Genomic DNA, 10,926 nt, shown 5'->3' on the forward strand with positions numbered 1-10,926 from the left:
ATCTAGATAATTGGATAAGGAAAGTGAGAAGGGTATACTGATATTTTTTTCTTTTAATTTACTTATTTATGTTAATTGGAGGCTAACTACTTTACAATATTGTGGTGGTTTTTGCCATACATCGACATGAATCAGCCAAGGGTATTTGACAGTGGAACACATAGACTGATATTTTGTACATAATTCTGAAGTGACTATGATTTAAGTGGTAAACCAAAAATAACCTCCCAATGTTATTAAAGTTATACTAAAAGGAACAATTGTATAAACAAATGGTAAAGAGTCATATGGGTACCTATACTCCATGTGATTGTAGATTCAGAATTTCTTGTTGTGCATATTGAATTTGACTGCATTTTCTTGTCCTCCGAACTGAAAAGGATAAGATATATATATTGAGATTAGGCTATTCTGCTGATAATCTTCCACAAGGCCCTCTTGGTGTCCTTGTTCCTCAGGCTATAGATGAAGGGGTTAAACATTGGGGTGACTATGGTGTACATCACTGAGGCTACTGCATCCTTCCTGGGAGACTGTGAGATGGCTGAGCTGAGGTACGCACCAAGGGCTGTTCCATAAAATAAGCAAACAACTACTAGATGAGAGCCACAGGTAGAAAAGTTTCTGTACTTTCCATCTGCTGATGGGACTCTCAGAATGGAGGAAACAATTTGTGTATAGGAGTAAAGGATCCCTGAGGCGGGAATACCACCAAAAATGGCACCAATAAAATAGATTATTATCTTATCGATGGAAGTATCAGAACAGGCAAGATGGAGAAGTTGAGGAACATCACAAAAGAAATTAGGGATTTCCACACTTGTGCAGAAGGTGAGTTGCAACACCATCAAGGAGTTAATCAGGGAGTCCAAAAGGCTGCTGAAAAATGACAGCAGAACCAACAAGCCACAGAGGCGGGGTTTCATGATGAGTGGGTAGTGTAGGGGGTGACAGATGGCCACCAATCGGTCATAGGCCATCACAGCCAGGAGTAGATTGTCCAAACACCCCAAAAAGAAAAAAAAGGACACCTGAGTTAGACAGTTTGCATAGGTGATGGACTTGCTGTGTGCCTGGATATTTACCAGCATCTTGGGGACTGTGGTGGTGATGAAACCAATGTCAGCTAAGGACAGATTGGAGAGGAAGAAGTACATGGGAGTGTGGAGGTGGGAGTCAGAGATGACAGCCAGGATGATGAGCAGGTTCCCAAACATGGCTACCAGGTACATGGACAGGAAGAGCCCAAAGAGAAGGGGCTGCAGTTCTGGATCATCTGAGAGTCCAATGAGGAGGAATTCTGAGACCTGTGTAAAATTCTGTGCTTCCATGTAGATGCAGCACCTGTCAAAACAAAACAGAACACCCAGATAAATGTATATTTTTTTAATTCAAGTGATTTACAAGTAAAATAATCACACTTGAAGTACATTCAGTATGCCCCAGTATGTTCAGCAAAATTTCTATCTGAGCTCTTCTTAAAACTCTTTCCTTATTGATGTCTGTGTTATTCACCTGTTTCTATACACACTCACTTTAGAGATAATAGGCTAAGGAATGTTAGATAAGCAAGGATTTTTCAGATAACAATTCCATGAACACAGTAAAATATCAGTTCCCCATTTTTAAAATATGAAATAATAAATATCCTCTTTAGGTTAAAAGGTTAATTAAATACCTCTAATTAACGGACACTATGAAGCAGTCAAATGTACTTTATCTTATCCAAATTCTCTTGATCTGGATTATAACCCTCAGAGACATAAAACCACATTAAGGCATTCTAAGTTAAAATCAAATGACCATGCAAAACTATAACTCAAAATGCAACATACACCTCTGTGTTCATAGCAGCACCATTCACAATGACCAAGACATAGAAGCAACCTAAATGTCCATCAACAGTTGAAATGATAAAGATATTTTATATATGTTATATATGTATATATATAAAAATGCCAATTTCAACAATATGAATAGACCTAGAGATGATCATACTAAGTGAAATAAGTGAGAAAGAGAGAGACATTACCATATGATATCACTTACATGTGGACTCTAAAATGCAATACAAATGAGCAGACCTATGAAACAGACTCACAGACAGAATTTGTGGGTGCCAAGTGGGTGGAGGAGGGAAGGATAGGGTGTTTGGGATTAACAAATGAGAACTATATAAAATATGTGCATGAAAAATAATTGATTTGTAAAAACTTTTGTCTTTTGCAATTTTACTTCAATTAACTGCATTTGTTTTCCCAATAAATAAATCAAGTGAAATCAACTATATTCTCTTACTGTCAAGGCTTAGAATCAGAAAGGCCTTCTAAAATCTGCCTAAAAACAACAGTTGTTGTTTCATTATAGATCCATGAGAAGATTCCCATCTTATATAGGGAATACAGGGGCTTCGCTGGTGGCTCAGACTGTAAAGAATCAGCCTGTCATGTGGGAAATATATGATCAATCCCTGGTTGGGGAAGATACGCTGAAGCAAGGAATGGCTACCCATGCCAGTATTCTTGCCTGGAGAGTTCCAAGGACAGAGGAGCCAGGTGGGTTACAGTCGATGGGGCCACAACGAGTCGGAAACGACTAAGCAGCTAACACTTTCACTTTTCAAGGGAATAATAATTATACATCTCAGATATCCAAAATGGGCTATAAAATCCATTACCATTCACACAAAACTATATGAACAGCAATATACATGCATTAAAGTTCCCTGTAAACACTCGACCCATATCCCTAATTCACAGATAAACTCACCAGATACCAAGAGAAGGAATTCATGGTTCTGCCTCCATTTGCACATTTGGGATTACAGCAGGTTTGAAAAGAACTTAATAATTCTGCTCTAATGGTGGGGGAAGATCTCTGGGATGGAAGTCAGGAGATCTGGGATAGAAGTCAGAAGTCACGTCTTTTAGCTATTAAACATGGAGTGTGTATAAAACGCTCAACTTCTCTATGTTTGTATCCCTTTCCTAGAAATGGGAAGACTAACACCTACCTCTGGGACTTGTGTGGCGCCTAACCAGAGGCTTACACTTCATAAATAGTCTTGGTTTTCAAATAAAAATTTGAGTTATTATCAGAATAGTGGGTTTACTGATGAAATACCTTCTCCAAAATGTTTAATGCCCTTTTGAAAATTAATGGTCTTTTATTCTATTATATGGTAGAGAGATAGAAGACCATCATGTCTCACAAAGTTAATTCAGAGAATAAGTAGAAATCTTAAAATGTGTCTTAGTTCACACAGTAAAACTCTCTCTCTTTCTCTCAAGAAAATACCCACATTTTTAATAATTGAATATTTTGGGCTTCCCTGGTGGCTCAGATGGTAAAGAATCTGCCTGTGATGTGGGAAACCTGGGTTCAGTCACTGGGTTGGGAAGATTCCCTGGAGAAGGAAATGGCAACCTACTCCAGTATTCTTGTCTGGAGAATCCCGTGGACAGAGAAGCCTGGTGGGCTAGATTATTGTAGGTTCTATTGAATAGAAAGCAACCACTCCCTTAGAAAATCTATGACATAGATTTACTCAAGCCCTGTTTTGTCTTCGGTCCAGTGCTGAGCACGTCTCTGGAAAGAAGAAAGCTCCCAGTGTGCGGAACCCCTATTGCCTAGGCTCTGTTTCTGAGAACCAAGGAAGAGTCTATTCAGTATTTAACAAAAATTGTTTTCCTTGCAGCTTACTCTGTGCCAAGCAAGATTTAGGGAATTTAGGGAATTTTAAGTATTTCTGGGGAATCAGAAATGAATATGAGTGGCCAAAAAGCATATGAGAAGATGCTTAACAAGACTAATTATTGGAGAAATGCAAATCAAAACTACAATGAGAGCTACTTCATAACTGTTCAGAATGGCCACCATCAAGAAGTCTACAAGCAAGTTCATCTATACCCTTTTTTGTTAAGATTCCACATAGAAGTGATATGAAACAGAGGACTCTACTCAATCCTCTGTAATGGCCTATATGGGAAAGGAATCTAAAAAAAAAAAGAGTGAATATATGTATATGTATAACTGATTCACACAACACTGTAAATCAGCTACACTCCAACATTTTTTTTTTTAAAGAAATGAATGTGATTCAGTTGTTTCCCTCCAGGCATCAGGGTCTTCCCTGGTGGCTCAGTGGTAAAGAATCTCCTGCAATGCAGGAGACTTGCTGGAGACTTGAGTTCGATCCCTGGGTCAGGAAGATCCACTGGGGAAGGAAATGACAATCTACTTCAGTATTTTTGCCTGGGAAATCCCATGCACAGAGTAACCTGGCAGGCTACAGTCCATGGGGCCACAAAAGACTTGGACACAACTGAGCAACCAAACAACAAGAACAACAAGGTGTCAGTAACTCCTTGTAAAAGGACAAAGCAAATGTTTTCTCAGGGGTCTGAAGAAAATCAAACCTTCATATAGCAGGATATCTTACTTGACTATATGCCACTTAGTAATAAAAATAATAATATCAAAAATATACTTTTCTGTTCCTACATGCATCCATCTCATATTTATTCATGTATTCAATACTGATTGTGTCTAATGCTTAATCAGTGCAGTTGTACCAACTGGAGATCAATTCAGTTGACAACACTGAGGCTCAGAGATACTCAGAACTTTCTTTGTGTCACACAGATAACAAGTAGGTCAGATGGATTTAAAATTGAATGGAGTGTCTCTGAAGCCCATGCACTGAACTTGTTCACTGTCTCCCTTCACTTCAGAGAGTCTAAGAAGAGGTCCAGAGGTCTGTTCTAAATTTCCCAAGGCAAGTCTTTTCATGGGGCTTCCTCAGTGGCTCAGGAGTAAAGAACCTTCCTGCAATGCAGGAGACCCAGGAGACATGGGTTCAATCCTAGGGTCAGGAAGATCCTTTGGAGGAGGAAATGGTAACCCACTCTAGTATTCCTGCCTGGAGAATCCCATGGATAGAAAGGAGTCTGGCGGGCTACAGTCCACAGGATCAAAAAGAGTTGGCCACGGCTGAAGCAACTGAGCATGCAGACACATGCCTGTTAACAGTTTCCTGTTTCCTATGAATGTAGCCCAACATTCTGAATTTTTGTCTCCCTTAGAGATTGCCTGGTGGCTCAGATGGTAACGCCTGCAATGTGGGAGACCCGGGTTCGATCCCTAAGTCGGGGAGATCCCCTGGAGAAGGAAAAGGCTACCCACTCCAGTATTCTTGCCTGGAGAATTCCATGGACAGAAGAGCCTGGTGGGCTACAGTCCATGGGGTCACAAAGATTCAGACACAACTGAACAACTAACAGAAATTGAAAGATGATGAATTATAAGGACGAAGGAAGAAGTAGATAATAAACCAAAATCAAGGAGCTGGGGAAAGAGAAAGCACTGCCCTAAATTACTGTGTGCCAGCACATTCTGTGAACTCCACCTATGATCCCAGCTAACTTCCTATAGCTGATGCAGCAATGCCACCTGCTGCTCTCCACTATAGGAACCCCAAAGGGAAGAGCATAGTAAACAGGGGGTCTCTGCCTCTAGTGACAGAAAAGAGAAGTATGAGGTTGGATGGACAGGTGAGAATGCTGCCTAGAGGCCCTGTGAATGGAGTCTGGCTCTTGGATGCAAACTTGACTTCACCCCTTTCCACCCAAGACTGCAATTAAATACAATTACATGGAAATATTGTGCTCCTATCCTCAAAGGCTGTGCTCTAAAATAATGATAATAAAAATAATGTGTCTCTCTTGTTTCAAGGTGGTTTTGCAGATAACAAGCTACATTAAAAAACTTATCTTGGTACTCTCCCAATTTGTTCCTCCCTCCCCTGCTCCCACTGCATCCACATGTCCATTCTCTACATCTGCATCTCTATTTCTGCCCTGCAAATGGGTTCACCTGTACCATTTTTCTAGATTCCATATGTATGTGTTGATACATGATATTTGTTCTTCCCTTTCTGGCTTATTTCACTCTGTATGACAGACTCTAGGTCCATCTACATCACTACAGATGACTCAATTTCATTCCTTTTTATGGCTGACATAGGAATACATACAGCTGATTCTCTTCATAGTACAGCAGAAACTAATACAACATTGTAAAGAAATCATACTCTGATAATAAAATAAAAAATAAATTTTAAAAACTTATCTTGGAAGGATATCACAAACTCAGAGGTCCTCTCTAAGGAGCAGGGAGCCTGAGCCTCACTTAGGGAACCCCAAACCTGGGGTCTGGCAACCAGGAAGAAAAACCCCTTAATAGGTTTTGAAGACCAGGAGTGTTTATGCCCAGGAGGGCCAGGGGGCTTGTAGGAAATGAAGACTCTGATTTTAAATGGCTTGTGCACAATCTCACTTTTCTCTCACTTTCTCAGAGAAAAGAATTCAGTATTTACAAAATAAACAAGTCACAGGGATGTAATGTACAGTATAGGGAATATGGTCAATAATATTGTAATAACTTTATATGGTATATAATGTACAAAATTTCATATCATCATGTTATGTACTTGAAGCTAACAAGTCAATTTATTTCAATTTTTAAAAAGAGCATAAATTTAACTCACTTTTTTTTAATTTAATTTTTTAAAATTTTTACTGGTTGGAGGCTAATTACTTCATAACATTACAGTGGGTTTTGTCATACACTGACATTGACTTTAACTCACTCTTTAAAAGAAGAAAAAACTTATCTTGGAGACTGGCACTTGGAAACCCTAAGTTAAAAAGTTCATGATGTTGTGATTAATGTCATCATTTCCATCATTGTCATCATCACTTTCATGATCATTTTAGTGCTTAAGGGACTATATACAAGGGCCTATTTCCTGCTATGGTGGGAGAGATGTGTACAGCCACTAGAACCAGTGTAGGATTGAGGGAAAACTGTAAGAGAGTTCTCGCACTCCCCGCAGAACCAGGGATTTAAACTTCATGGTCTTCTGAGCTGAAACAATGCATACTGATGCTCTCCCTTATGGCTATCCGAACTGTTCTGCTTGTCTTTTTTTGTGGGATAAGTCACATAGTATAAAACATACTATTTTAATGGTACTTAACTGTACAGTTCTGAGGCACTAAGGTACACTAACAATGCTCTGCAACTCTCACCATCATGCATCTCCCCAATTTTTCACCTTCCTAAACTGAAAGTATGTCCCCATTGAACACTAACTTGCCATCCCTCCTTTCCACCCTCCCACTCCCTGGCCCCTGGCATCTGCCAATGTACTTTCTGACTCTATAGGGGAAAAAGAAAGCATAATTTGTAAGACATATGTTGTTAACCTTAAAAATGCATTACAATGTACTTTATGTCCTGCGCTGTGCTCAGTCGTCTCTGATTCCTTCCAACCCCATGGACTGTAGTCAACAAGACTCCTCTGTCCATGGGACTTTTTAAGCAAGAATACTGGAGTGGGTTGCCATTTCTGCCTCCAGGGAATCTTCCTGACCCTGAGATCGAACCCAAGTCCCCAGTATCTCCTGTATTGTGGGTAGATTCTTTACCCGCTGAGCCATCAACATACATTAGGTACAGACAAATACTGTTTGATTCCACTGATAATGTGAGGTACAAAGAATTGTCCTACTTGTATTGATGATAAAGAATGCAATGTTCCTCCAGCCCTTCCTCCATCCAGTTTCTCCCTAGGCACTTCCTCCACTTTTCTACATCTTCGGTGGGTCGTGACCAAGGACTGGTAATGCAACAACCCCTCCTGCCTCCTAAGTGATGAAAACTCAGGCTCTGTCCTCGGGACTGGCAGAAAGACAGTCTCAGGCATAAACTCTGATGCAGGCCAGGGATGACTCTGGGAGGAGAAGACACAGTATGAAACCCACTGGACTGGAACCTGAACCTGAAGGGCTGGAAGGTGATTATTTATCATTGTGTGACCTTGGGAGCTCAATGCACAAAGCTCATAATTAGCCAAACGGGTCTAGGTTCTCCTAATCTCTGAGGACTTCCTAATATTAACTTAAGAGAAAAAGGAGAAAAACGAATGCCCTTGAAAGAGTCTGAACCCTTCCTTGTCTCAGGAGAAAGCTCACCTGCGCATCTTACTTCTAACTTCCAAGTTATAGGGATCTTATAAAAGTTGTAAATATTGCTCTCAATTAAAAATGAAAAATGTACATCTTAAATCTGCACATCCATTGAACTAATAATGAAATTTAGAGAGAATTAGTTCTCTTACACTCAGAATCTGATATATATTTCCACTTTTTTTCAGTTAAGATTTATGTCTCCAAGGAGAGCTTCCTACTTTTCTTTTAAAAATCCTGGTTGGTAGTGTGCATTTTGGCATTGGAAATAGATTTTGGCATTGGTGATGGACATTTTTTGCTATTTTGAATAACAACCCAGTTTCTCAGTTTTCTGCTGAATTGTTATATGCTGGTACATTAGAAAGCTATCTATTTTGACATACTTATCAGGAAGTGGACAGTTTGCTTAAATATTTTGGGGAGCCTCACATGGGGTTTCTGTGGCACCTCAGATAGTAAAGAATCTGCCTGCAATGCAGGAGACATGGGTTCGATCCCTGGTGGTGGTAATTTTGGAGCATCCTTATATCCTGAAATTCAAAGACTTAATAATAGTTGAGCTCATCTAGAATTCAAACTTTTTATGTGGTCATAATTCAGGTAACTTTTAATTTTGATATTACCTAACCTTATTAGTATTTTTTTTTTTTCAGGAAGTGGGTGTAGAGAGTTAGTTCATAATATGCTTGTTTATATATATTTTTATTAGAGCCATATGTTGAATGTGACATTTAAATTTGTTGAAGAGAAAAAAACATCTTTTTGTCTTTGCCAAGAGAAGTCAAAGCCATTTCAGGAACAATTCAACAAATATCTCTAGAGGCTTCTGATTCCTGCTCAACTAGAAAGGGCTCATTTCTCTCCAAATACATTCTTGTTAGAATCTTTATATTTGAACTCTTGAAGTCTTTTTTTTAAATGTGATTTTTGCATCTCAGTTCAGTTCAGTTCAGTTCAGTTCAGTCACCTAGTCGTGTCTGACTTTCTGCGACCCCATGAATCACAGCACACCAGGCCTTCCTGTCCATCACCAACTCCTGGAATTTACTCAAACTCATGCCCATCGAGTCGGTGATGCCATCCAGCCATCTCATCCTCTGTCATCCCCTTCTCCTCCTGCCCCCAATCCCTCCTAGCATCAGGGTCTTTTCCAACGAGTCAACTCTTCGCATGAGGTGGCCAAAGTATTGGAGTTTCAGCTTCAGCAACAGTCCTTCCAATGAACACCCAGGACTGATCTCCTTTAGGATGGACTGGTTGGATCTCCTTGAAGTCCAAGGAACTCTCAGGAGTCTTCTCCAGCAACACAGTTCAAAAGCATCAATTTTTCAGTGCTCAGCTTTCTTCACAGTCCAACTCTCACATCCATACATGACCACTGGAAAAACCATAGCCTTGACTAGTTGGCAAAGTAATGTCTCTGCTTTTTAATATGCTATCTAGGTTGGTCATAACTTTCCTTCCAAGGAGTAAGTGTCTTTTAATTTCATGGCTGCAATCACCATCTGCAGTGATTTTGGAGACCAAAAAAAAATAAAGTCTGACTCTGTTTCCACTGTTTCCCCACCTATTTGCCATGAAGTGATGGGACCAGATGCCATGATCTTAGTTTTCTGAATGTTGAGCTTTAAGCCAACTTTTCCACTCTCCTCTTTCACTTTCATCAAGAGACTTTTCAGTTCTTCTTCACTTTTTGCATCTACCAACCCCCAAATTCTAGTCTATCCCTCTGTCTCTTGCCATCTCTCGCCTGTGGCAACCATTCTCTATGAATTCTATGGTTCTCTATGAATCTGTTTCACTTTTGTAGATAGGTTCACTTGTGCCATATTTTAGATTCCACACATAAGTGATATCATATGGCATTTCTCTTTCTGACTTACTTCACTTAGTATGATAATCTCTGGTTGCACCCATGTTGCTACAAGTGGCAAATAGAGAAGCATATTTAAAAAATAGTGAAGGACAGGGAAACTGGGTGTGCTGCAGTCCATAGGGTCACAGAGATTTGGACATGACTAAGCAACTGAATGACAATAAAAAAGAATGTATATATGTGTATAACTTATTCACTTTGCTATAGTAGAGATTGGCAAACATTGCAAATCAACTCTACTTCAATAAAAAATGTGATTCTGGTTCATTGAGTATATGGATATCATAGTTTGTGGCAACCTCTATGTCTTATCTTTGCCATCAAGCTGGCTCAGATTTCTCTATATGAGAAACTCAGAGACTGGTTTCTCATTAACTGATATGAAGAAAACTTGAATATTTACCAATATACTTGGATATTAGAGAAAGTATGCTAATAATGTGTGTGTGTAAATGGCAGAATATAATTTTAATGAGCCCAAGTGACCAGGAGGATAGAGGGTGTCAGTGTTGTGACATTTTAGGAGCTTGTGAAAGAGGCAAAAACCTTATATTAAACTGAAGTCATTTCTTAGTAGGAATAGTAAATCAGATACTAGATTCATTATTAGTGAATCACCTACCGGTGATTTAGCTTCCTGGTAAAAGGCAGAGTAAATTACTGGACAGCTTTTCAGAAAGCCGAGATTGCTACCTCAGAAACCATATGAAGGATTTCCCTAGTGGTCCAGTGGCTAAAAATCCACCAGCCAATGCCAGAGGCAGAGGTTCAACCCCTGATCCCAGAAGATTCCACATGCCACTGGACAGCTAAACCCATGGGCCACAGCTACTGAGCCTGTGCTCTAGAGCCCAAAGCCTCAACTACTGAAGCAACCATGCATAAAGCCCATGCATAGAGCCCATGCTCTGCAACAAGAGAAACCACTGCAATGTGAAGTCCACATACCACATCAAAGAGTAGTTCCCATTTGCCTGAAGTAGAGGAAGCTTGTGTGTGGAAACAAGGATCAGCACA

General features: G+C 39.8%; 1 protein-coding gene across 1 annotated transcript; it reads right to left on the minus strand.

The window, feature by feature from the left end:
* Positions 1 to 401: 401 nt before the first annotated feature.
* On the minus strand, positions 402 to 1,355 carry LOC133061252 (olfactory receptor 7E24-like). Its single transcript, XM_061149242.1, has one exon. The coding sequence runs from the start codon at positions 1,329 to 1,331 to the stop codon at positions 402 to 404; it is 930 nt and encodes a 309-aa protein (XP_061005225.1). The 5' UTR covers positions 1,332 to 1,355.
* Between the last annotated feature and the right edge of the window lie 9,571 nt (positions 1,356 to 10,926).

Source organism: Dama dama, chromosome 9 (assembly GCF_033118175.1).
Source record: "Dama dama isolate Ldn47 chromosome 9, ASM3311817v1, whole genome shotgun sequence".
NCBI lineage: Eukaryota > Metazoa > Chordata > Mammalia > Artiodactyla > Cervidae > Dama > Dama dama.